At 44.6% G+C, this 26693-nt stretch overlaps 1 protein-coding gene across 1 annotated transcript in view; it reads left to right on the top strand.

Annotated features, from left to right (window-relative positions):
* Positions 1 to 26693, top strand: part of UBR4 (ubiquitin protein ligase E3 component n-recognin 4) — a 127812-nt gene that overhangs the window by 79605 nt on the left and 21514 nt on the right. Inside the window, exons 67-92 of the mRNA XM_069479418.1 lie at positions 346 to 424; positions 1100 to 1342; positions 2182 to 2350; positions 2860 to 3004; positions 3909 to 3994; positions 5356 to 5443; positions 5700 to 5893; positions 7486 to 7725; positions 8154 to 8292; positions 9019 to 9144; positions 9266 to 9394; positions 10381 to 10724; positions 12589 to 12679; positions 13010 to 13094; positions 13253 to 13380; positions 16307 to 16436; positions 16551 to 16708; positions 17383 to 17492; positions 18016 to 18157; positions 18495 to 18576; positions 18903 to 19076; positions 21291 to 21412; positions 22351 to 22548; positions 23264 to 23344; positions 25679 to 25766; positions 26453 to 26580. Coding sequence (XP_069335519.1) covers positions 346 to 424; positions 1100 to 1342; positions 2182 to 2350; positions 2860 to 3004; positions 3909 to 3994; positions 5356 to 5443; positions 5700 to 5893; positions 7486 to 7725; positions 8154 to 8292; positions 9019 to 9144; positions 9266 to 9394; positions 10381 to 10724; positions 12589 to 12679; positions 13010 to 13094; positions 13253 to 13380; positions 16307 to 16436; positions 16551 to 16708; positions 17383 to 17492; positions 18016 to 18157; positions 18495 to 18576; positions 18903 to 19076; positions 21291 to 21412; positions 22351 to 22548; positions 23264 to 23344; positions 25679 to 25766; positions 26453 to 26580 — 3699 coding nt within the window. The remainder of the gene's footprint in view (positions 1 to 345; positions 425 to 1099; positions 1343 to 2181; positions 2351 to 2859; positions 3005 to 3908; positions 3995 to 5355; positions 5444 to 5699; positions 5894 to 7485; positions 7726 to 8153; positions 8293 to 9018; positions 9145 to 9265; positions 9395 to 10380; positions 10725 to 12588; positions 12680 to 13009; positions 13095 to 13252; positions 13381 to 16306; positions 16437 to 16550; positions 16709 to 17382; positions 17493 to 18015; positions 18158 to 18494; positions 18577 to 18902; positions 19077 to 21290; positions 21413 to 22350; positions 22549 to 23263; positions 23345 to 25678; positions 25767 to 26452; positions 26581 to 26693) is intronic.

Raw genomic sequence — 26693 nt, 5'->3', positions numbered from 1 at the left:
TGCTCATGTAGTGTCCTTGCTATTGTGTTTGTAGCAAGAAAAGTAAACTGGATTGTAGTTTCTCAAGTCATGGTCTACCTTTGCCTGCCACCTTATTGAGTAGACAGAAGGTTCCCTGAAAACAAAGGGCCTTGCACTGGGGGAGTAGAACAAAGGCAGGCTCAGTAAGAGCTGCAGTAGTGTGTGTTCCTTGGTCCCAGGTTCACCAGACATCCCAGCGAGCACCTGCCTTGCCCAGAAGGTCATGTTCAGATTGCAAACCATGACCGTTCCTGGCAGCAGGTGTGGTGCTTGTTGGGCTCCTTAGTGGAATTACTCATTTCCTACGATCGGTTCCCATTTCAGATGGAGCATCTGAAAGCCTGCGCAGAGATTGCTGCCCAGCGAACCATCAACTGGCAGAAGTTCTGCATCAAAGACGACTGTAAGCAATGCTGCTCCTTTTGGTTGCTGTCATTTATTCACCTATTCATTCATTCCTTCAGGAACTGTCTACTGAGGCATATTATGTGCTAAGCACTGAACTGGATCCTGGGGCTGGGGACCGTGTGGCCTCAAGGCTACATGTGGCCCTCCAGATCCCCAAGTGCAGCCCCTCGCCCAAATCCAGTCCTTTACTAAAAGGATTTGTTCTATAAGATTTGGATTCAGTCAAAAGGCCACATTCAGGGATCTAGAAGGCCACATGTGGCCCCAAGGCTAGAGGTTTCCCTACCCCAGCTAGCAAAGAAGATAAGTAAAAATTTTGAAGAGTGATGAGGGCTGATAGTTAAAATTTGGGGTGCCATAGGAGCACAAAGTAGAGGAACATGTGACTTCTAGGTTGTGGCAGTAAAGCTCAAGAGGAACAGGTGGCATCTAGAGAGTCCTTTATTCAAAGGAGCGGGGGCTGGATCTAGTCTGTTTGTAGTTGTTACAATGCTTTCCAGAGATTTCCACAGAGGCTATAACTTCTCTGCAACATCCAGGAGAGAAAACTTGGATAAGAAAGCTGGTGGGAATAGGGCGGTCTGGGCTGTATGGAGAAGTTGCTCCTGGTCTTGTATGTACATCTAATTGGTGTCATCTCAGAGCTGAGCCTCGTCTCCTCTGCTTACAGCCGTCCTGTACTTCCTCCTCCAAGTCAGTTTCCTCGTGGACGAGGGCGTGTCTCCGGTACTGCTGCAGCTGCTGTCCTGCGCTCTGTGCGGCAGCAAGGTGCTCGCTGCGCTGGCGGCTTCTGCAGGGTCCTCCAGTGCTGCTTCCTCCGCCCCTGTGGCTGCCAGTTCCGGACAAGCCACAACACAGTCCAAGTCTTCCACTAAAAAGAGCAAGAAAGAGGAAAAGGAAAAGGAGAAAGATGGTGAGGGTCACCCTCTTGTCTTGGTAACCGTGGTGATGCGTTTAAAGTTCTCTTGGAGCACATGGTTTATTCTGTTCTTCTGAAAGGTCTTTATCTTGATTTACAAGGGGCCTAAAACCCAGATGCTCTCTAGTGTCTCATTTTCAGTTATATCGAAATGACACCCTAAGCAATGTGATTTCTCATGCCGAGTGACAGTAATAGGAAAGGTTGAAGTGCAGTGAACATTGCTAGTAGGCCATGTTTCTTATTCTGTGAAATAATAACACCTACTCTGTGGAGTGCTTGTCAGAGTTAAGTAAACAGGTAGATGCTCTACAAACGTTAGCTCTCTTAGCTGACCCCCCCTCATCAGCTTCATTGCTTTCTATGTCCCTTGGAGACCTGAGACAGGTGACCAGGGTGAGAGCAATGGTGGCAGTTCACATTCCTCCAGTGAATGCTCTGATGTCTCTGTGTAGGCCTGTAGTAGTGTTGACAGTTGGAGATAGGAAACTTTTGAAAGGAAATTCCTCCTCCAGTGTAACTCTGTTTGTTCAGTGCCAGGCTTATGTAAGCATTTTATCCCGTGCTTTTTTTGGTGACATTATTGTATGTCTCATTTGGAAGGCAGCTATGCTCACCACTATACTATCAATGCCCCACCTGCGTCTTGTTTAGGGCTGACCTATTTGTCCCCCAGTAAACAACTGAAAATTGTTCTGCAAAACGTAACCATTTAAGTAAAAACTTTCAGAAATGGATAGAATTCTCTCCCTCTCCATCTGGTAGCCTAGGCCTTAGGACACTGGAGGACTTCTTCCTACTCTTCAGCCCACAGTCCTGCCCTGATCTTGCAGGTGAGAGCTCAGGCAGCCAGGAGGACCAGCTGTGCACAGCTCTGGTGAACCAGCTGAACAAATTTGCTGATAAGGAAACCCTGATCCAGTTTCTGCGGTGCTTCCTGTTAGAGTCCAATTCTTCCTCGGTGCGCTGGCAGGCTCACTGCCTGACGCTGCACATCTACAGGTAGGGCTAGGGCTTGGTTTGGCAGATCTGCGTGGGTCTGGGACCAGGGTGCATGCGTAGTTCTCTTTTGGTTTTATGTTACATACTCATGGTCACAGTGTCGATGTTTACACCATCCTGAATCCTCTTGAGTATTAGAGGTTTCTTCATTGCTCTACCTGCTATTTAGCCATTAAACTGATGTCATGGGCAAGAGATGGTATGTCTTCCACTCAGAAGGCTGTTTAGGAGTTTGTAAAATGACCAGGCTTGACTCTTTAGGCTAAACAAGCTCAGTTTCTGCTCTGGGGTAACATGTGATGGGAACAGACCACCTCGTGAAGATAGCAAATGAGTATACTATGCCTATTGGGATTGATTGTCAAAAGAGCAACAAAACCATTCAAACTTAACCCGTAGTTATAGGGAAATAGATACATCTACAAAAGCAATATCTAAGTCTTGATGATAAATAAAGGAGCTTCAAGGTTCTCTGCTGCATGGTAATTTGAGCTGTCGTTTATCTATAGAAACTCCAGCAAATCTCAACAGGAGCTCCTGCTAGATCTGATGTGGTCCATATGGCCAGAACTCCCGGCCTATGGTCGTAAGGCTGCCCAGTTTGTGGACCTACTAGGATATTTCTCCTTGAAAACTCCACAAACGGAGAAGAAGGTAACAGTTGATTTATGGTCAGAGAAGCTGACTTGCCGTATTTAACCTTTTTTGTCATGAGTTAAGAGCATTATGACCAAGCTAGATACTGGTCCATATATGAAATCTCTTTTAAATATATCTAGTTTTGCATTTCTTGGTAAGCACAGGTACAATCTGAATTGTACTTGTTTGCTAGCATTTATTATCTAGATATATGTAGATAATAAATGTAGGTCAAAACAGGGAAAGAAGATGCAACTCATTGAGATCCCTTGGAAAAGAAAGTGCTCCTGGTTTTACTGGTAGCCCAGATTATATACCAGAAAATGTTTCTGCAATTATTGATGGCTCATGCCTATAATCCCAGCTACTTGGAAGGCTGAGGCAGGAGAATTCTTGAGGCTAGGAGTTGGAGACCGGCCTGGGCAATATAGCAAGACCCCATCTTGAAAAAATGGATAAAAAATTTAGCCAGGTGTGATGGTGCACACCTGTAGTCCTACCTACTTGGCAGGCTGAGGTGGGAGGATTGTTTGAGCCCAGGAGTTCAAGGCTACAGTGAGCTATGATTGTGCCACTGTACTCCTGCTAGGGCAATAAAGTGAGACCCTGTCTCTAACAAAAAGAAGAAAATGTTTCTGCAATTAGATAACCATTTCATGGCTTCTCCATAAAAATAAAAATGGTTTTCCCCCACAAGGTCTGAAAAGGGTACCTATCACTAAGATTGTGAAAAATTCTAAAGGAGATAGAATCTGTTAAATGATTAGGAATTAGGCCCAGCTTTGTGTAATTCTGAATGGAGACTGAGAAGTCTGGTACTTCTAGGGCAATCTTCAGCTAGAAAGCAGAAGACAAAAGTCTTTTCCATAAGACTTTCCCATGGGCTTTAACTGTATTTCTTTACTGAATTCTGTTTCAGTTGAAGGAGTATTCACAGAAGGCTGTGGAGATTCTGCGGACTCAAAACCACATTCTTACCAACCACCCCAACTCTAACATTTATAAGTGAGCTTTATATTGCTTTCTACTTACTGGAAGCTTAGTCCACATTCTGAGTAGCTATTTGCACATTGATAGGCTTTTACATATGAATTGATAAGCTCCTGGGAGAGCAGTGAACTTGTCTAGTTGATCTTTGAATCCCTCCCATGTAGCCCAGGGCCTTGCATATAGAAGTTACTCAAAATGTATAATTACTGAATTCAAAGTTTGGTAGCAGTAATATTAGGTCATTAAATACGAAATACCCAATTTCAAATCAAAAGTGTAGTTTATTATATCTCAAGAAGCAGTACAATTAATCAAAGTATGTGCCTAAACTATTGACACAGTTTTGCCGTCTTAAGGGTAGCTATTTATGCTAGCAGCGAAGAAACCTGGAGAGCGAGAGGCAGTGAAATCGTGAAAGGTGTTTGATGAATTTGCAAAAGGTTGAGATAGATTCGCGTCCACTACTGCTTTCCACTCATCATTATCCACCTTGGTCTCAGGTCGCCCACGTGCTCATTTTCAGGATTGAAATAGCCAGACCAGAACTTGTCAAACCATTGACATACTGTGCATTCATTAGCCACATCCTTCACAAATACTTTGTTCATATTTCTAGCTGTCTGTGCTGCATTGATTCCATGATAGAACTCACACTCGAAAATAACACGTATTTTTGACTTAACCATGATTTCACAAAAATTGCTTTAAAAAAATGTGAAAGATAATCACAAGCCAAAACCTGCGTTTGCAAGACTGAGGATGTGCCGTCTCTATATAAATAAAGCAAGAAGTGTCAAAGTGAAATGTCAGACATACCAGCCGTCAAACTTAGTACTTAAGGAAATTGGACATTTCATACTTAATAACCTAATATTAAAAATGTCTCTAGTTTCAAGGGTTTAAATCTAAATTAGATAAAACAAGTTTATAGAAAATATCTTCCTTAAAAAAAAATTTTTTTTTTAAGAGGGCATTGGTTAAATTGAGTTTATTATTTCCCTGGTTTAGTAGTGACTGTTCTTAAAAAAAAACTTTATTGAGGTATAATTTATATACTACAAAATTTGCCTATTTTAAATGTGTAGTTCAATGATTTTCAGTAAATTTAATTGTACCCTTGATTCAAATTTTAATGCATTTTAGGATTTTCATGAAGGATAGCTTTAAGATAGGAAACATCTAATAAGGTCAATTGATTGAAATTTCCTTCCTGTGACTTCTAAACCCTATTGGGATTTCTCCTATTTCCTTGTGTTCTCACAAAGTGGGTCTCATTTTGGGGGATGTTGAGCCATTCCTTTGTCATGGCTCCTTTGTGAAGCTTAGTGCTTCCTAAGATGACAATTTCCTTACGCTAAAACTGGTTTCTTCCTTAGCACTTTATCTGGCTTAGTGGAGTTTGATGGCTATTACCTGGAGAGCGATCCCTGCCTGGTGTGCAATAATCCAGAAGTGCCGTTTTGTGTGAGTAACATCTTTAACACGAGCAGTTCTGAGATTTATAGTCCAGTGGGTTTCTCGTTTCTAAAGATGAGTTGTTATCACATAGATGTTCCTCTCCTAATGGTTGGTCACCAATAGTAGGAACCCTTGTCTGCCACATTTATTATGTTAAATAGAAACTTCATCTATGAATGAACAGTGGGCTACATTGATGAATTTCTAAGAAGGCAGGATGAGTCTTAAACTAATACCGTGTTTTGTGTACTCTTGTATTTAGTATATCAAGCTGTCTTCTATTAAAGTGGACACGCGATACACCACCACCCAGCAGGTTGTGAAGCTCATTGGCAGTCACACCATCAGCAAAGTGACAGTGAAAATTGGAGATCTGAAACGGACCAAGATGGTGCGAACCATCAACCTGTATTACAACAACCGAACTGTGCAGGCCATCGTGGAGTTGAAAAACAAGTATGGGCTTTTTAGGCTCGGGGGGTGAGGGGCAGCAGGTTTATAAAGCTCAACACCAGCTGTTGGTTTTGGTTCCGGGAACAGGGTAAAGCAGCATATCCCTAGAGGCCTAGTATGTCCTTTTAGCTACTTCATTTGTGGGCTGAGGAATGAAAGTGAAACCCCAGTTTGTAAGGATGTTGACAAAGATTATTTTTAAGTTAGTCCAATAGAGCCCTCGGGGTGTATGGAAGCTCCATAATAGCCCGCCTAGGGAGGGGAAGCTGAGCAAGGAAACTGCGAGGCTTCTCATTCCGGTTTTAACTAGAGCAGTTCTATTCTTATACAAAACTTTCTATGTTGGGAAATAGTTGCCATTACTTGGATTAAGACAGCTATGCTCTTGCTCATAGAGCAGGAAGTGTTACTCAGGAAACTTCTCTAGTACACATTCCTTCCATTTCTGCATGGCGCCTTCCCTCTTTGTCTGCTGATGTTGGATCTTCCTAGCCTGTGTACCCAGTGTCCGAATCAGGGTGTGTCTTACATGGGCCAAAAGAGGCACTAGCGTGGGTTGTCATGTTGACTTTCACAGAGACAAATCTCTTTTTATTGAAGTTTCAGACATTGCTATTGGACAGAGAATATAGGTAGATACTACTTGAGTATTAAAACTTGCAGTGCTATTCTGCACACAGAAGTATTGCTATTATTCCAAGAGACAGAATAAGGCTAGTGTTCCACATCAACAAATGGCCAGGAGCTCTGCCTAAAGGATGTTTCCCCTTCTTCCTTTGAAAAACAGAGTTTAACATTGGTGACCTGAAAGTAGAAGCTGCCCATTAGGATGACTCCTTCTCCTCTAGAGGAGGTGATGTGATTTTCTATTGTGTTGAGTCAGCACAGTTGCTGGTAGACCATGTGAGTTCAGATCCCAGCTCTACTTCTTAGCTCTGTGATCTTGGAAAGGTTACTTAACCTCAGTTTCCATAACTAAAATAACACTCAGGGTGTTATTTTAGGGATCAAATGAATTAGTATGTGTAAAGTGCTAAGAACAGAGCTTAGCATATAGTAAGTACTCAGTAAATATTACCTCTAATTTTATTAATAAAATCACCTCTAAATTATTATATGACTTTAACCTTATGACTTTACTTAGCACTTTGTCCAGACTGGTTATGTCCCTCTCCCTTTCTAAATAAAGCCAGCCTAGCTTTATCCAAGGTTGGGTCATAATGGGACCTCGGTGGCAGTCATCGTTGTATCTCTTGGGATTACAGGCTTCATTGTGGCATGCTTTTAGAGTAATGTCTTTCCTTGATATGCATTTCTGTTGTTTTTTTAGAATGTCAAAAGGTATCATCTGTAACAAAGCACTTGTATGTTCTTTCCTTTTTATAGAGACAGGGGAAAATTTTTTTTTAAATTAGCTTGCTATTATTTGAATAATTTTTTTCCCCTTAGCATAACCACTTAATTGCCTTAGAAAAATACATAGGACAGTCTTTCTCTTCGTCTTGTCAGACTGTCATCACTGAGGGTTAAAGGAGAGGATCTCAGGCTCTCTCTCTCTCTCTCTCTCTCCGTCTCTCTGACACTGTCTCTCCTAGGCCGGCTCGCTGGCACAAAGCCAAGAAGGTTCAGCTGACCCCTGGGCAGACAGAGGTGAAGATTGACCTGCCATTGCCCATCGTGGCCTCCAACCTGATGATTGAGTTTGCGGACTTCTATGAAAATTACCAAGCCTCCACAGAGACCTTGCAGTGTCCACGCTGTAGTGCCTCAGTCCCTGCCAACCCAGGGGTCTGCGGCAACTGTGGAGAGAATGTGTATCAGTGTCACAAATGCAGGTAAGCCAGTGGTCGTTCCCCAGACCAGGGCTGTGCATGTTCCTTGTATTTTTCTGACAGTCTAAGTGTGGGTAATTTTAGTGACTGGTGTCCTTATGGTATTTAGAGAATTATAGGTATGTAGAGTGGGTTCAAGGGTAGAGAGGGAGGAGGAAGAATGTGTGTGTGAGTGTGAGTGTGTGTGTGTGTGTATGTTTTCCCATCTTGTGGCAGGGGTGGGTATAGGGCTGGGAAGGAGGTCCTCATGTTTAGTTCTGGGTCTTCCTTTCTTTTTATTTGGTTACTTAAGTCACTGATTAGTTAATGTCCCTTCAGTAGTCCCTGCAAAGTTTCTAGAATATAGATGTGGTACAATCCATCTCCTCAGAGTCATCTCCACCCCACCCACCCTCTGCTGCCACACTCACCCCAACATTTTGGTTCTTCAGATCCATCAACTATGATGAAAAGGATCCTTTTCTCTGCAATGCCTGTGGCTTCTGTAAATATGCTCGCTTTGACTTCATGCTCTATGCCAAGCCTTGCTGTGCGGTGGATCCTATTGAGAATGAGGAAGACCGGAAGAAGGTGAGGCTGGGTCTGGCTTAGACTTAGGACAGTGGCCTTGATCTGAACTTTGGACAAAGCTGGATAGTGCAGTGCACTTTTCCTTCTAGCCCAAGCCTTCCTCAACTCAGCAGCAGTTTCAGAGCCCAGCTTTTGGGTAGGAGCAAAGAATTGCATAAAATATATTGGAACACAATAGTTTCAGGATTTCAGAGAGGTATTAGTTGGTAATGAAACTAGAGTATCTCAAGGGACAAATAACTTTGGATTTGGAAAGGCAGAAAGAAGGTGGATGACTTGCCCTGTGTTGTCCCACAGACTGCTACATATTGAGGCCGTTGGCCTTCCCTCAGTATTAGCTTGTCCAGGGGCTAGTTCCCCACCAGCCGGCATTACCTGGGGGGGGGCGGGGAGGGGCGGGGAGCTGGATATTAAAAGGCATTGCAAAGGGAGGGGACTGTTGGGATAATGAAGGACATTTAGCTTTGAAGTCAGAAGGACAAAAGTCCTACTTCCAGCTGTACTTTTTAATACTTGTGTGACCTGGCATAAACTTCTCTCAGCATTGTATATCATTATATATCATACATATAACATACCCACCTCCTGGGATTATTGTGAAGAACAGAGATGTGTGAAACACAGTGCCTGACTTATAGGAAATGTTTCAGTAAGTGGTTGGCAATTAGGACTACTCAGGGGAAGTCATGCTGAAAAGCCTTCACTCAGGACTCCCTTCTTGTCTAGGCTGTATCCAACATCAACACTCTTCTGGACAAAGCTGATCGAGTGTATCATCAGCTGATGGGACACCGGCCACAGCTGGAGAACCTGCTCTGCAAAGTTAATGAGGCAGCTCCAGAAAAGCCACAGGTAATCCCAAGCCAGGAGGGCATTTAGATTGAGAGCAGGCCTTGGGTCGTGATTGGAAGTCTGCCCCTGGGCGAGATCATCTTCGGGGAGAAGTCTGACAGCTTACCTGTTGGGGTTGCAGGATGACTCCGGAACAGCAGGGGGCATCAGCTCCACCTCGGCCAGTGTGAATCGCTACATCCTGCAGTTGGCTCAGGAGTACTGTGGAGACTGCAAGAACTCTTTTGATGAGCTCTCCAAAATCATCCAGGTAGAGACTTGAGAGCAGCTTTTGAATGTGTCTTGTCCAAGTTATCGGTGTCATCTTCAAAGCAGTGCTGTTTCATCAGCCAGCAGTTCAGTTGTTGGTGTAGCGCTTGCCCGGTCCAGCTGGAAAGGCGGGCAGGTGGCTGCACCAACAGCATCTCTCCTGTGGTTTTGGGCACTGGTCAGAGAGCTGAGTTCATGCTAGAAAACTGAGAATAATGGAGTTGGGAAGACTGCATAGATCTGTTTTTCTTGACCATTAACAACCCATCTTTTAGTAGAGGGGTTACTGGTTTTGAAAAATTGGGTGCCAAGGCCAACTGCAGTGGCTCACGCCTATAATCCTAGCACTCTGGGAGGCTGAGGCGGGAGGGTCGCCTGAGCCCAAGAGTTTGAGGTTGCAGTGAGCTATGGTGACGCCACTGCACTCTAGCCTGTGTGACAGAGCAAAACTCTGTCTCAAAAAAAAAAAAAAAAACCCACAATTGGTTGCCAAGATTCTGTTCCCTCTTTTTCTGATATGACCTGTTTACAGGCTGCAAGGGGTAAGGACACACCCAGTGCAGTCAACCAGGCTGGGCCATATGTCAGGTGGAATGTCACACAGACCTAATCTCCATGGATGGGAGGCTGGCCACAGACAGGGGAGCCTCATACAAGGGGATCCACCAGTTGACCCTGCCAGCTCCCTAAAATTGTGCCGTCTTTGCTACACATGTATAAGTTTCTGACCTTTGTCTTTGTTACGTGAGAGTTAAGAGCATGAGCCTGCCATCTGAGACTGAGTTTCGACTCTGCCACTTCCCTCGATCAAGCCAACCCCTCTAAGCTTCAGCTTCCTTCACTTTAAAATGGGGATTAAGTTACTGAGAAGATTAAATTATATAATGCATGTACAGTTTTTTCAAAGCAATGCTAATTTTCCAATTAACATCCTCTTTCTCCTCTTTTTAATAGCTAATTTCTTTTATTTTTGTCTTTTTTTCTTAGAAAGTTTTTGCTTCACGCAAAGAGTTGTTGGAATATGACCTGCAGCAAAGGGAGGCGGCCACCAAATCATCCCGGACCTCCGTGCAGCCCACATTCACTGCCAGCCAGTACCGCGCCCTCTCCGTCCTAGGCTGTGGTCACACCTCCTCCACCAAGTGCTATGGCTGCGCCTCGGCTGTCACAGAGCATTGTATCACTCTACTCCGGGCCCTGGCCACCAACCCAGCCCTGAGGCACATCCTTGTCTCCCAGGGCCTTATCCGGGAGCTCTTTGATTACAATCTTCGCCGAGGGGCCGCGGCCATGCGGGAGGAGGTCCGCCAGCTCATGTGCCTCCTAACTCGGTCAGAGTCTGCACTGTAGTTACGGGCCTAGTAATTCCTACTAGCGCTGGGGTTGCTGGCAGCAGTGATGCTGGGGGCACTAGAGGGTGCACAAAATTGTGCTTCTGACTGCCCAACAGGTTAGGTAGCTTATAACAGGAGAAATGGCAAGACATCCAGGGTTTGGTTAGCAAACTTGGGAAGAGCGCTGGAACCCAGGTTTCTTTGTAAATGGTATATTTGGCCTATACTTTGTTGGTGCTAGTGTGGTGTCCCAAAGAAACTGTCTCTGAGTCCTGGTGAGGGAGGAGAAAGGAGGGCCTGGGCACTTGGACTTAAGACAGACTCACATGGGGTGGGCATGGTGGCTCACGCCTGTAACCCTAGCACTCTGGGAGGCTGAGGCAGGAGGATCACTTGAGCCCAGGAATTTGAGGTTGCAGTGAACTATAATGACGCCACTGCATTGTACCCAAGGTGACAGAGCAAGACTCTGTCCCTTCCCCCCCCCCCCCCCCAAAAAAAAAAGAAAGAAAAAGACTCACATAAAAAAAGCCAGTGCAGTGGAGCAGTGGGGCATAGGGAGGGAGAGCTTAGACCCTGGATAAGAAAGACCCAGGTTTAGTCTCTGATACCTTGCACTACATGCCTTGGACAATTTACTTAATTTCTCTGAGCTTATATTTGCCTCATCTGAAAAATACTGATAATAGTAAATACCTTAAAGGTTTGTGGTGAGGATGGATGAAATAATTCAGTAAATAATAACTCACTTTTTTGAGTACTTAGTATGTACCAGATCCTGCACCCAGAGCTTTATGTGTATTTTTACTGCATATGTGGGATAAATTCCAGAGCATGTTAGGTGCTTGATAAATGTTACTTGCTATATTATTTATTCACTCATTTAACAGATATTTATTATCTGCTGAATGCCAGGCACTGTTCTAGACTCTGGGAATACAGTGGTAAATGAAATAAAGTTCCTACCCTCACGTGGCTTACATTCTAGCTGGGGATAACTGCAATAAACACATAATTACACACTATAATGTCAGGAAATAAGATTGTGATGAAAAATAAAGCCGGAGTGGCAACCCTGATTGCAGGAGGACTTGCTGTTTGGGATAAGGTGGTCAAGGAGGACTTCTGAGGGGGTGACACTTGAGCAAAGACCTGCTTGAAAGAAGGAAACAAGCCACGCCAATATCTCTGGCAGTGGGCCACATGCCCCGGAAGCAGCAGGGGGAGAGCTGAGAGGCAGGCATGTGCCAGGAATGCTGGGAGCAAGGAGGGGGCCCATGCAGCTGGAGACGAGCATACAGTGGGGGAGCAAAGGGGAGGAAGGTTAGGTCAGAAGTTGCTAGCGGCTGGGTCCCGTACGGTCTAGGCCGTTGTAAGGCCTTTGAGTCCTATTCAAAGTGTGTTGGGAAGCAAAAGAGTGATGTGATACAGCTTGGTTTTTTGTTAATAATAATGTTAGGGGCATAGACTGAAAAGTAGGGGATTTGTAGGAAAGGGTGTGAAAGCAGAAGATGAGGAAAGAGTTGTGACCAAGACTGAGAGTGACTTCCCAGGTTTGGGAGACTGTGACACACCATGGAGTACCTGGTGGCTCTGCAGGCTGGGACGTGGACCCCCTAAGTTGGTGTTGCTCTTCCCTCAGTTAGTGTCTCTTCCCAGGCAAGGTGGCTGTGACATGCCCCTTTTTATTACAGACCAGGATTTTGTGAGGCTAAAGCTATAGTCTTGCCCTGGGGAAGGGAATAGAATATTTGGGGCCAGGTAGCCCTAGGCATTGGTTTCATTTTCTCTGGGCTCCTTCAGGCAGAAGGAGGGACATACCAATTACGAATAACAGGACTCCATTACTTTTCCTCCCTAGAGACAATCCAGAAGCCACCCAGCAAATGAACGACCTGATTATCGGCAAAGTCTCCACAGCCCTGAAGGGCCACTGGGCCAATCCCGATCTGGTGAGCTGGCCTAGCCGTCCTCTCTGACTCCTTCCTCACGTTCCTTGTGTGTCCCTTGGTGCCCCTGCACCTGCTTTTCCCCTGGCCTCGTGTGGCGGTGACTGGGGAAGGAAGGCACAGCACCCTGCAGAGCTTAAGTCCCAGGGTGGCTTTCCCAGGAGAGAGCCTGGGCACAAGGGGCTCCCTGTCTCTCCCTTGTCTCCCTGATGGAGCCCCCTGGGACCAGACATTTTAGTTACGAGTCCTTGAATCAGCCTGTGCCTAACCCCAGTCCTTAGACTGAGCCTTCAGACACTTCTCTACTCATGGCTCTTCCTGTTGGCCTTCTAGGCAAGCAGCCTTCAGTACGAAATGCTGTTGCTGACAGATTCTATCTCAAAGGAGGACAGCTGCTGGGAGCTCCGGTTACGCTGTGGTGAGTTAGGGGCATTTCAGAGAAAGGAAAGGGGTCCCCCGGTGCAGTCCTGGTACCAGCGGGGGAGAGGTGGAGGGAAACCCCCTCTTGGGCAGCCTCTGCCAGCGCAGGTGTGGTATGTTTATGTTTGTGACTCTGCCTTTCCTGCCTGTCCCTAGCTCTCAGCCTTTTCCTCATGGCTGTGAACATTAAGACTCCCGTGGTGGTTGAGAACATTACCCTCATGTGCCTGCGGATCTTGCAGAAGCTGATTAAACCACCTGCTCCGACCAGCAAGAAGAACAAGGTACTGGGCCGAGCAGGGAAGTCTAAGACGGAAGGGTAGGGCCCTCCTCATTCCCTGGCCAGCACTGTGCCCTGCCTCCTCGAGGCCTCTGCCCTGCCTTGAACTCACCTGACCTGGATGGGCACCAGTGCTGCCTTTGCCTTAGTTCGGCAGAGATGGGTTGGGATTTTTGAGAAGGAAGTTTAGAGGGATATAAGCGTGAAAATACAAAGCATAGAGCGAAGTGGTTAACTGTGAAGGACTACCTCTTTCTCCAGTCACATCAGATGACTTGCAGCTTCCAGAAAGTGTTGTGTTTTTTCTTGCCCTTGTGCCTTTGCACATGCAGTGTGGTGCAGTGGTGGAAATCCAAGGCTCTAAAGCAGACTGAGTTCAAATCCCAGTTCTTCCATTTACTAGCATTGTGACCATGGGCAAGTGACTGTGTTCTCAGTTTTCCTATCTATACAATGTGAGTACAGTCTCCAGTTGTAGCGTTGTGAAAAATAAATGACTTAATGCAGATCAAGTGCTCAGGACAGTGTCTGCATAAGTTAGTCCTCTGAGTATTATCTGTGGCTGTGGGCTGTTTTCTCTGCCTAGAATGTTCTCTTTCACTTTGTCAGCTGCTCCTTAGAATATCCGCTCCTCTACTAGACTAGCTGTGAGCTCCTTGAATCCAGGGACTGTCTTACTAATGTGTGTATATATATGTGTGTGCGTGTATATATATACACATATACACACACATACATATTTTTTTCCTATAGTCCTCTGTGGTCATATTTTTTAAGTCCAGTATATAGCATGTTATCTAACATATAATAACTGCTTAGTAAATTATTAAGTGAATAAATAAAGCCAAGTTTTTATCCTACAGATAAAACTATAGATTGAACTATAGATTGGCTTGCTCATACTAGCTTGTGGAATATGCCGGCCATAGTTCTTCCACTTGGCCGTGCCTGAGGCTGCCTCCAACCTGACCTGGGCTGGGCCAGGGGCCATTCTGATTCCTGCTCCATCTGATGGGCTGTCCCTTAGTGGGGAGCAGCGTCCTCTTGGCAGGAGAATTGCGCTCTGAGTGCCAAGTACTAGGGGTTGTGGTTAGAGAGGAAGCTGAGTGCTAAACAATTCACTGTTCCCTTGTGCTGGTCTGCCAGACAGTCCTCAGAAAAGGCACCCTCCTTCTTTCCTTTTGATGAAGGATTATTTTACCTCAGAACTGATTCCTAGCAAATGCAACTGGCCCTTGATTGAAAAGAGGGGACTCACCCCCATGTAACTGTCATTTTTTCCACAGTGTGAGGCAAAAGGAGATTTTCACAGAATTACTTGCCCTATAAGCACTGAGGCCCACTGTTGATGTTCACATTTTGCTCAGGTTTAACCCAGAGAGAGCAGCTGTTCTTGAAATTTGCCTCCCAGACCCCTGGGTGTTCCCAAGACTTTCAGGGAATCTGTGAGGACAAAGCTGTTTTCATAACTATCCTAAGATACTATTTGCACTTTTTACTTTATTGATGTTTGTGCTGATGGTGCAAACCCGTTAGTGCTGGTGAGGCTATCGGTGCCCTAGTGTGAGGAGGTGGTTCTGCACTGCCCTGCGGGGTTTCACTGAAGGACGTCCTTGATGAAGCAGTACAAATTAATTTTATTAAATCTCCACTTTTGGGTATAATCTTTTTAATGCTCAGTGTAACAAAATGAGAAGCACACAAGAAGTGCCTCTGCTGTACCCCAGGTACAAAGGTTGTCGCGAGGAAAAGCGCTCATGTGCTTATATGCGCGATGCAAGCCGAGCCAGCTGCTTTTCTCGTGGACCCGGTTAGTGCTTGAAAGCGCGGCTGACAGGCAAATTGTGGTCATTCAGCTTGGGTATTTGGCAGACATTTTCCTCAGAAATGAATGAAGTGAAGCCTGTCACTTCAAAAAGAATTGACATACTCTAGGAACCGGTGTTTTCTAAATAACCAGTACATGTTACAGCATCTCACTGGTAAAAGATGAGGTTTAGTGTAACAGTCTGTGAAAAACTTACTGCTGTGATTTCAGAGTCCACATTATAGCTAATCTTTAAGAACCTATAATTTATTGAATTTTGGTATAGTATCAAAGAAAAACCCCACAATTAGTCGAAAAAGCTATTAAAATATTCTTCCCTTTCCCAACTCTATATATCGGTGTGAAGCCCGATGTTTTTCTTCTACTTCAGCCACAGCGATGTGTCACAGCAGTTTGAACTTGGGAGCAGGTGTGAGAATCCAGCTGTCTTCTTCAGGCAGTCGTGAAACGATTGTCTAAAATATAAAACAAGGCTACTCCTTTCTCTGGATTATTTTTGTTTTGGAAAATATAAAATATGTTATTTAGGTTGACAAGTAATGTATTTTTTCCTTATTTTTAAATGAATTAATATCTTAATTTCTCAAGTTTCAGTTTTTAACGTAGATATTGATAGATATAACCACACAAAGTTCTTTGGAGTCCTCAATAATTTTTTGATGAATATAACAGGGTTCTGAGGCCAAAAATTTTGAGAAGTGCTGGCTTGGGGTACTGTCTGGGACTCTTTGCTGTGTAGGCCTGTTCTGCTTCAGGCTCTTACATTCTGAAGACTGCTCAGTGACCCCCTGAAGATTTATGCTTTGGGAAACTGCAGATCAGCCTTAGGAATTAGTGTATGTGGATGCAGGGTTGTCTGTAGGAAGCCAGCTACAGCTTCTCCTGGTTAATAAAAATCAGTCACCTTAAGTTCAGTGTGGAGATGCTACTACTAAATCGCATCAAAATGGTTTAATAGGGACACATTTTTGTGCATAGGAGATATGGATGTCCATCCTCCTGATCTTGCCTTTGCACATTGCCCCTGGGGGTGCCAGTGCCATTCTGGTGGAGCTGTGGCTCAGGTGTGCCCTTGGGCTCTCTTTCTGCTCGCCTCCCCCAGGATGTCCCTGTTGAGGCCCTCACCACAGTGAAGCCGTACTGCAATGAGATCCACGCCCAGGCTCAGCTGTGGCTCAAGAGAGATCCCAAGGCATCCTATGAAGCCTGGAAGAAGTGTCTTCCTATCAGAGGTGTGTCTGACTCTTCAAGACGTGGGGAACCAGTCACTCCTGCCCCTGTCCTGACAGCCCCACTTTCTGTAATTCTCTTTTGCTTACCTATCCCTGCAATCCTTGGGCTTGCAGGGCTAGATGGCAATGGGAAATCTCCCAGTAAATCAGAGCTCCGCCATCTCTATTTGACTGAGAAGTATGTGTGGAGGTGGAAACAGTTCCTGAGTCGTCGAGGCAAGAGGACCTCCCCCTTGGATCTCAAACTGGGACATAACAACTGGCTGCGGCAAGTGAGTGGCCATCTCCTGGGCCTCTGGCCTCACGTCTGCTCTGCCTTCTCTTCTTTCTGTTTGCTACTTTTGCTTCCTTTCAAATAGGAAATGGGTAGAAGTTCTTGGTTCCAGCCGCTGACATGGTGGACTGGCCAAAACAGAACTTCCTTCGCCTGACTTGTCAAGCTCATTGTGCTTTCTGCTCTCCTCCCTGCCCACATCCGTTCCCTTTTCTCCTCTCATCTTTTGTATGTTCTGCTGTCCTTCCCTCCCTCCCTCTTTCTAGCTAATGTTTTAAGGGGCTGAAGTAATTATATGTTAGAGAATCTGTTTGTCTATTGATATATAAAATATGAAATACATGGTTTACATTAAATGAAAGTATTCAGTATGTATCTATCCAAAAGAATTATCAGTCTCTGCTAATTATCAAGGAAAATCCTTGCTTGTTTTTTTCCCTAAATTACTTGATGGAGAAATTTCCATGAAGAAGAAAGCCTCCTTAGCAGCCTCTTGCCCAGTCTACAGCAGTTGGATCTTGTGTTAGCTGGTGATTTTTACCTTTAACCTTTTCCTAGAGAGGTTCCCAGAGGGCTTCTCCTGAATGGGTGGCAGCTGACTGCCCTGCTGGGGGGCCTGGTGCGACAGCGTGTCATCTGAGCCCAGGGCCTCTCCTCTCCCCTGTGCTGTAGGTACTCTTTACTCCAGCAACGCAGGCTGCACGGCAGGCAGCCTGTACCATCGTGGAAGCTCTTGCCACCATTCCCAGTCGCAAGCAGCAGGTCCTCGACCTCCTCACCAGGTACCATTTGGAGGTGGGCTGGGGAGCGTGGTTAGACTTCTTCTAGAACCTTTCTCTCTTTCTTGGGGGAATCCATATCAGGGTGATGAGAAGCACACCTGTGTGGTCCATAACCATCTCATTCCATGTAGAAGACCATAGAAACAAAAGTGTTAAAAAGCTGAGTTTTGGTGATAATAGTAACAGCAGTGGCAGTTAGTATTTATTGAGATCTTAGGGGCACATAAACACTGAGCATGCATTTTTTTAATCCCCATAGCAATAAGCACCACAATATGAAAGCTTAGAGTCTGTGGCATTCATTTCCTGTAGTGTGCTCTGAATTCTTCCCAGGTATGGGAAATTCTCAAGTGGAAAGTTTGGGGTTTTCTTAGATGCCCTCCCCTCTAGCCTCTAGAAGAAAGAGGGAGAGACAGACAGCAGAAGATAGGAAAGATGGAAGGAGAAAGGGGAGCTCTTGGAGCTGTCAGAACTGTTAGCATTCTCGAACAGTGAGTGAGTGCCCTGTCCCTCTTGCTGGCAGTTACCTGGATGAGCTGAGCATAGCTGGGGAGTGTGCAGCCGAGTACTTGGCTCTCTACCAGAAGCTCATCACTTCCGCACACTGGAAAGTCTACCTGGCGGCTCGGGGAGTCCTGCCTTACGTGGGCAACCTCATCACCAAGGTATCCTACCCCACTGCCCAGGAGAGCCCCCTTCCCCCAATTTGCCGTGAAGCTGAGAAGCAATATTTGTTGAAAACATTATTTTTATGACTTTATTATATCTATCATATGGCTGTAGCAATCTATTTGGGGTATGTAGGCTGTTTCCAGTTTTTAAATAATCCCCAAACAGCACTGCAACTGTCCGTGGCTTCCTGGACAGGAGTTCTGCAGGGGTTAGACTAAGAAGATGTGAGTCATGAATGTCTGGTTGGTGCTGCAAGCTCCTGGGACAGCGGTGGAGGTAACTGGTATCAGTGGCAATGCTGTCACACTGACTACTTGTCATCCTGTTTAGGAAATAGCCCGTTTGCTGGCCCTGGAGGAGGCCACTCTGAGCACTGATCTGCAGCAGGGCTACGCCCTTAAAAGTCTCACAGGTAGAGAGAGCCACCTGGCCCTTCCTTTAAGGCATCCTGGGTATGTTTTAAGGACTCACCCTTCATTCCTTGGGTGCTGTGGTTGACTCTCTTCCCTCTCATTGACCATGGCACAGAGTTAAGCTCTGCATTTTTCTCCTCATTGATGGGTTCACGTTTTGAGCTCCTATTCAGCTGTTGACCAGTTCAGCTCATTGAGCATCTCCCCTGTGCCCTGCACATAGATTTTCCCTGCTTTTTGAGTTGCTCACAATTGTTTGAAGGCACAGACAGACCTTCCTTGCTTGTATGCAGAGCTCTCGCAGCAACTTCTCCTGTCCCCACAGGCCTTCTCTCCTCCTTTGTTGAGGTGGAATCCATCAAAAGACATTTTAAAAGTCGCTTGGTCGGTACTGTGCTGAATGGATATCTGTGCTTGCGGAAGCTGGTGGTGCAGAGGACCAAGCTGATCGATGAGACGCAGGACATGCTGCTGGAGATGCTGGAGGACATGACCACAGGTAGCACTGCCCAGCGGCCTGGAGCCGGCCACTCACCTGTTCCTTCTGGGACTGGCCAGGCCTGTTGGTCTGATCTCCCCCAGTTCCTCAGAGCCACGGGAGGATGGCACACATCTCCCCACATTCAAGGAGAGAGACCCATCTCTCTAGTGTTGCTCTTGGAGTTTAAATTCTAGAGCTAGGCTCAGTCAATTTGGACTTTTCACGTTGAGCTCATAGAGCAGGAAGAGGTCAGATGTTCTCAGACAGGTATTTTTGATCAGTCTGGAAAATTCTCAGCCATTATCTCTTTAGTTGCCTCTGCTCCAGAAAATTCTCTCTTCTTCCCTTGTGAAACTCCCTTCTCACTCTGTCATCCGTGTCTCTCTATCTCTTTTTCATAGTGTTCATCTCATTGTATATTTATGCTGCATTTTGGATAATTTCTTAATTCATTAATTTTTTTTCACTATTGATAATGTTTACCCATCGAGTTCTTATAGTTCTAGATTTTATAGTCTCTTATTTTTTATTCACATTTTCCACCCCTTTTATCATCTTTAAGAATGTTAAACATATTTATGTCTGATAATTCAAAAGTTTGAAATATTTATGGGCCTGATTCTTCTGTTTGTTATTCTTGCTCTTGCTCATGGTACCTTAAGTCTTACTGTATTTTGTGATTTTTGACTGTGACCTCATATTTTTGAGCTTTTTCTGTGGAGATTCTTTAGGACTGGGTCACAGGTGGGTTTCTCCAGAGAGATTATAGCTGCTTCTGTGAGGCATCGCAGGGCAGTTCTGAGCTTCTGGATTTCAGACCTCCTATGCAGTGAGAGGTTTGCGCCACAAACCCTTATGAGGGGACAGCTTGTTATGAGTTCTCAGAGGAGATTCCCCCACTCTCACCCCTCAATGCTGAGGTTTAAGGAAAAACGATTTCCTGTCAGTTATTTGGTTGGGGGAAAGGGAGCGTTATTTCTATTTATCCCCATACCAAGGGTATATCTCTTTTGGGGTACCAGGTTTGTGTGTGTTGGGAGTAGAGATGGTTCTTGTTAGACTCTCTACCCAGGTGGATTCAGGGCTTTATCCAGCTTGCAAGTCTGGATAGGTCATGGAAACCAAAGCGTAAGGCAGAAACTGACCAGTGATTTGCTTATTTCATTGGGTTACCGACTTCTAGGCTTTTGATTCTTCTTTGCTAGTGTGGCAGTTCACTGATAACATTTTTATTCAATATCTTAAATTGTTATTTTTTTCTCTTTTGCGGTGAGAATTAGAGGTGGTGGGAGTAAAATGATTAGACTAGTACCTCATGAGCATTTTACAATAAATGCAAATCCTTCTCTTGTAGGCAAGCAGAATCTGGTACGAGAGGCAGGGAAATGAAAAAAAAAAATTTTTTTTTAAGAGACAGGGTCTTGCCCTGTTGTCCAGGCTGGAGTGCAGTGGTGGCACAATCACAGCTCACTGCAACCTCGAACTCCTGGGCTCAAGCGATCCTTCTGCCTCAGCCTCCTGCGTAGCTGGGATTATAGGTGTGCAGTACCACACCTTGCTAATATTTTTATTTTTTATAGAGATGAGGTCCTGCTCTGTTGCCCAGACTGGTCATGATTACATTGTTTTTAAGTGATGGGGAGTAGGAACCTCGTTTGCCTTATTGCCCAAAATGGAAGTCCTTCTGGTGCCATTTTCATCATGCCATGCTGAGTTGGTTTGTGACCTTGTCAGTGGGACCCTCCTTAAAGACCATATTTTCTTTCCTTACTGTGACTTGAAGTTGTCTTTTTGGCTTATAGAGGATAATCTACTTAATCTTTTAGAATGAAGCTTAAAACTATAACTTCCCTTTGATTTGAATGGAATACATTTAGGATTATTTCACATTTTTTGAGTGCCTATTTTGGACAAGGGGATACAGAGTTGAACAAGGCACAGTCCTGCTCCTTAAGGAGATTATATTCTAAATGAGAGCAAGACCTTGTACACAGCTAACCATGATCGAATATGTTGATTTGAGTGTTAAGGGTTTTGATTTAAATGTGGTCTGAGTATAAAATGAGTCAGCATCAAATTTCCAGTTGAACTATTGATATTGTCATGTAGGGCATTTAAACACTTACCGGACAGAAAGAATCTGTCAGTGATGGTACTTCATTTAAAGTCTTATCTTAGTTTCCCTGGGTGAGGCTCCTTCCTAACTGTCTTGGCTACTTTGATTTCTGGCAGGTACAGAGTCGGAAACCAAGGCCTTTATGGCTGTGTGCATTGAGACAGCCAAGCGCTACAATCTGGATGACTACCGGACGCCTGTCTTCATCTTTGAGAGGCTCTGCAGCATCATTTACCCTGTAAGCAGTGTGGCGCTTACTGTGGCTCTCAAGTGTCAGCATGAGCCACTTTGCCATGAAGCCGCTTGGCGATTCATTATAGTCCTGGGGAGTCTTACCAGCTGTGGGCCACTTAGTCAGCACTTCAGGAAGACCCACTGACATAAAACAGAAGCAGCCTGATAATTTTCCTATTCCTAATGATGGGAAATCTAATGACTTTCCTTGGTCTTATTTCCTAGATTCAAGGTCAAGATTAGTTGGTTTCTTTAAAACCTTCATTTTCAAAATCCCATTGCTTATCAATCCAACATACCGTGGAAGAAGCAGCATGAAGCTAGAGTATAAAGATATTTTCATTTTCTTCCTTCTTTTTCCATCCCTTGTTTTGTGCACACATGCAGCATGTGTGTTTTTTTCCTTAGCCTGAACTGTATAGAAGTGCGGTATGATCCAAAGACCCCTCTCCTGCTATTGAGGAAGAATGAAAAACACCCATGTCATCAGTTAATGAGAGACCATTGGGGGGTGGGTATACCTGAATGTTATATAGAGAAGCCCTCTTGTTGACTTCAGGGTCATCAGTGACAAAGTCATCTGGCCCCAGATTGTTTAGCATCGCATGAGACCAGCAGGAAGAGGAAGGAAAGTCCCTCTCTACTCCCCTCCCCATTTCATTACTAGAGCTTCGTATGTCACTCCTCACCTGCTTGTTTTGTTAGGCTCTGTCTCCTAATCCACCCTTGTGTTTCAGAGGAGATACTTGGTATTTAAGGATACTTAATTTCATTTGAATTTTATAAAATTACCTCTGAGCTTCCTATCTTTTATATCTTAAGGTATGTAAGGAACTTGGTGAGTTTGGTATGTTTCCTTCAGAGTGTCTGTAGAACAAGGGAGTATGATGTAAATCTCTGCCTCCGCCATTCTTTCTGATGTGTCCTCCTCTCTGTCCTTAGGAGGAGAATGAAGTCACTGAGTTCTTTGTGACCCTGGAGAAGGATCCCCAACAAGAAGACTTCTTACAGGGCAGGATGCCTGGGAACCCGTATAGCAGCAATGAGCCAGGCATCGGGCCACTTATGAGGGATATAAAGAACAAGATTTGCCAGGACTGTGACTTGGTGGCTCTCCTGGAGGATGACAGTGGGATGGAGGTAAAGCGCACAGGACAGTGCTACCTATGATTAGGAGCATGGGCCGAGGGCAGATCCACGTGCTTCCCCTCAGTAGCTGATTAACCTTGGGCAGGTGGCTTGCTTCAGCTTCCTCATCTATAAATCGGGGTTAGCAATTCCCACCTTTCTACCCTTCTTACCTGATACTAAGGTTAATTACCTGTAAAGAGCTCTGCCCAGTGCCGGGTTAGTGGCTATCGGTTGTAGTGGTAGGAGGTTTTTATTATCATTGCTTCTGACAGAGGCTTCGCAGTGATTTCCAGTTAATTGAGCTCCCTAAATATTGGCATTGTAGCCCCAGTGCCGTTTATGGCCACATATCTGATACCTTATGGCAGACGACCTCTAGGGTCTGGCGTTATCACATATGGTGAAAATGAAAAGCATGCTGGGTGAAATAGAGAGAACTGCTTTTTCTGGTGCCGAGCCTGAAATAGACTCAGGATAGAAGGTCCTCAACGGGCGTTTCTATGCTGCAATCTATGGTTCGCTTAAGGGTGTTTGTAACCCCTGAAATTGTGTACAACATTCTGTGTATTGTGCACATGTGTTTTTTTTAGAGTGAGAGAGTTAATAGGTCCATGACACGCAAAAATTATGAATTATGAACCACTGCCATAAAGTGCCCTTTGATCTTGAAATTTACTTGCCTTATAATTATTTGGAATAACAGCCTCATCTACTTTCTGTTCAGCTTCTGGTGAACAATAAAATCATTAGTTTGGACCTTCCTGTGGCTGAGGTTTACAAGAAGGTCTGGTGTACTACGAATGAGGTATGTGCTTGTTTTCTTGCTCGCAGGTGTGGTTTTACTTTTCTGACTTAGGCAGACTTGTACCAGCAGGAGCCATTGTTAATCATCACATGCCCAGCTTGTAGGAGCACTTAGGAGCTTTACTTCCCCTATTTGTGGTTGTGTGAAGAAAACCAATCATCTTGCCTTCCTCTGGAGACATCTGACTAATGAAGGTTGAAAACCTTCAGGAAAACATGAGCATTTTCCATCTGTACATAGCACAGTCTGGGCCCTGCAAGTTCTCGGACCTCAGAGTTTCGAGGCCAGGCAGTATCAGAGGACACACTGCGGTGGGAAATGCTTGCTGTCTTGTACTCTTTTTATACGGGGACCTCTTAATGGAGATTAATTCTCGGCTTTTATGGGCCTCCACACTTACTAGAACATTTCCCAGTAGCTGTGTCAAGGCTCATTGTTTGTGTTTTATTAGTTGGGGAATTGAGACTCAAGCAGGCAGTTGTTCTTGAGGAGGGGAAAAGGAAATGAGGAAGTACGTGCGCTGGTCCTTTTGGCCACCTCAATGCTATTTGTTCACTTTTGGTAGTCTTAGACACTCCATTTCACCTTTCCTTTCTCTTTTCTTTGTCTGTCTCTGTTCCTTCCTTTCCTCTCTTCCTGTTTCCTTTTCTTCTCCATTTCTCTCTCTCCCTGCAATTCCTTGCTTTCTCTTGTCTCTGTTAGGGCGTGGGGGGGTCTTTAGTAAATGAATCAAATAAGTAACTTAATTACAGTAAACTGGCTTACCAGTGAAGCACAACAAACTTTCCTATTCAAATATTTCTGTAGAGTTTAAGGAACTAAATTGGTAGTATACTATCATACATTTTGGCCTTTAATTTGTTATACATTTTTGCCTCTCTCCTTTCTGTTGTCCCACTGGGCTGGGAATCCTGGTCACTGTTTACGTTTGGTCTACTGCCAGTTGGGTAGATGTAGCACTGTTGGCTGACGGACAGGCAGAAGGCTATCCCAGCCAATATATCTCATCACTGACATTTTAGCATCTGAACAGACTATATTGATTTAATCCCTGATGCACATAAAAAACAAAGGCCAAGCTTCTGTGGGCACTCTTATAAATGGTGGTAGTGAACCCAGAGAACACACAAGGGCATCTCCCTTGGACCATGAGGCAAGGTAGAAGTTGAGAATCATTAGCCCTTCACATTGGTGTGCTTAAGCCAGTGAGGAGTTCTTCTGGCAAAGCCTAGAGTTTGTGGCAGCTATTCGTCTAGACCTTCAACTTCCTTTCTCTCCTTTGTCCTCCATTTCCCTAATAAATAGCCCATCTCTTTAGCCACTGACTAGAACCTGTTCTGTTGTAGAGACAGAATCTATCTATTGACTGGGGTTATTCTCTCTCTGGGGAGTTCTCATTGGGCTTCCATAGCTGGAAGCACTTTTAGAACTGGCCTTTCTGGCAGGTTCTCTCCCCGTAGGGTTTCCTCTCCTGAAGTTGAACATGGACCTGGAGGCAGACGGCTTGAATTAGTGAGCTACACCCCCTCTCCTCGAATTTCATACAGTGTGACTTTGAGCTACTGTTTCTCATCTGCAAAATGAGAATAATAATATATGCTAGAGTGCCTAGCTTAGTACCTGGCATATAGTGAACTTTCTTGCTCCTCCAATTTAATAAAGTTGCTATAATTTTCTAATTTACAAAAGACTTGTTTTTTATCATTCCAATCAGGTTATGGGTTTTAGCTTGACGAAATCTGGATGAACCCTCTCCTTGTATGGTTACATAAAGATCTCAGAATCTCTATAGGCAAAGATTGATGTACTCTCTCTTCTTGCTTTTGATTCCTGAGACTTGAGTCCAAGCTCTTCGATCTGAACGACCTTGTTTGTCCTGGGGAGTAGTCCCTATTGGTTAGAGAGTTTCTACTCTTGAGGAAGGACAGGCTTGAAATTAGACCTGGGCTTACAGCTGGGTAGCTGAACAAGTTTTTTGATCTTGTATAAAAGGATAATATAAAGTGCTTAATTAGCATAGGACCTAGCACAGAGTAAAACACTCAATAAATAGTTGTTATATTATTACATAGTATTTTAATGAAATTAAATGAGATCCTGTCTGTAAAATGCTTGACACAATGCCTACTCTGTAGTAGACACTAAATGAGATTAGCTTCCTTTCCTCAAAGTGAATTGCCATGCGTCTGGATTCTAGATGTTGTGGTTAAGACCTTTTAGAAAAATAGAGATTGTCCACATTGCTGAGGCCTCGAGCAAGACCAGGTGTCAGGTTCTGTGCATTTTTTTCCTGGTCCTATTTATAAGTACCTTTCTCAACTTTATCTGCTTCAGGGAGAGCCCATGAGGATTGTTTATCGTATGCGGGGGCTGCTGGGAGATGCCACTGAGGAGTTCATCGAGTCCCTGGACTCCACCACAGGTAGATCACAGATAGTGCTGCCCATTGGGTTTGAGGTTGGGGACTCATGGGCAGGTCGTGTCCCAGGACTTAGCGGTATTCTCAGCAAATACTCTCTTACTTCTGCCTCAGAATTGTGGGGAGAGGGCTTCTCCAACTGAAAAAATAGGCTTCTGTGGCCTGATTCAGACACTTCTGGTGGTCAGGAAAAAATCAAACTATTAGGGAAAAAATATAATTAATAAATTTGGGAGGGGGGCGGAGGGGATGGGTAGATTCACACCTAATGGGTGCAGTGCACACTAACTGGGTGAAGAGCACACTTATAACTTTAACTCAAACTGTACAAAAGCAAATTGTATAACCAAAACATGTATAATGCCATAATATTCGGAAATTAAAAAGAAAAAAGTAAAAAAACAATAAACAAGTTCAGATTCATTTTTAACTTAGTTTTTCCCCCCATTGATAGTAATGGTGCTTGTATTTTCACATTTGTGTAAATAATTCTAATTGACTTGAGCCTTTAAAAAAAAGCTCCCACTGGGAGTGAGATGGTACAGTTTAATATCCAGTGTTCACCCCTTTTCTTGGCTGTGTCTTTATCTGTTGGAGATATGGAAAAGGGCTATCAGCCTGGAAGGGGCCTGTTTTATTCCCATTTTCACATTCCCCTGTGTTTCTACTTGGCTTCCCTTCTCTCCTAGATGAAGAAGAGGATGAAGAAGAAGTGTATAAGATGGCTGGTGTGATGGCCCAGTGTGGGGGTCTGGAATGCATGCTTAATAGACTGGCAGGAATCAAAGATTTCAAGCAAGGACGCCACCTTCTAACTGTGAGTTGGGGGCAGCAAGAAGTGGAGATTAGCTTTTTTGCACTGGGAGAGGCCCCTATGGAAAGAGGGCTATAGCGATTGTGCCATTTAACCCTAGAGGGCAGCATGGTGCC

Source organism: Eulemur rufifrons, chromosome 8 (genome assembly GCF_041146395.1).
Source record: "Eulemur rufifrons isolate Redbay chromosome 8, OSU_ERuf_1, whole genome shotgun sequence".
NCBI classification, from domain to species: Eukaryota; Metazoa; Chordata; class Mammalia; order Primates; family Lemuridae; genus Eulemur; species Eulemur rufifrons.
This window is presented reverse-complemented; position numbering and strand designations above follow the sequence as displayed.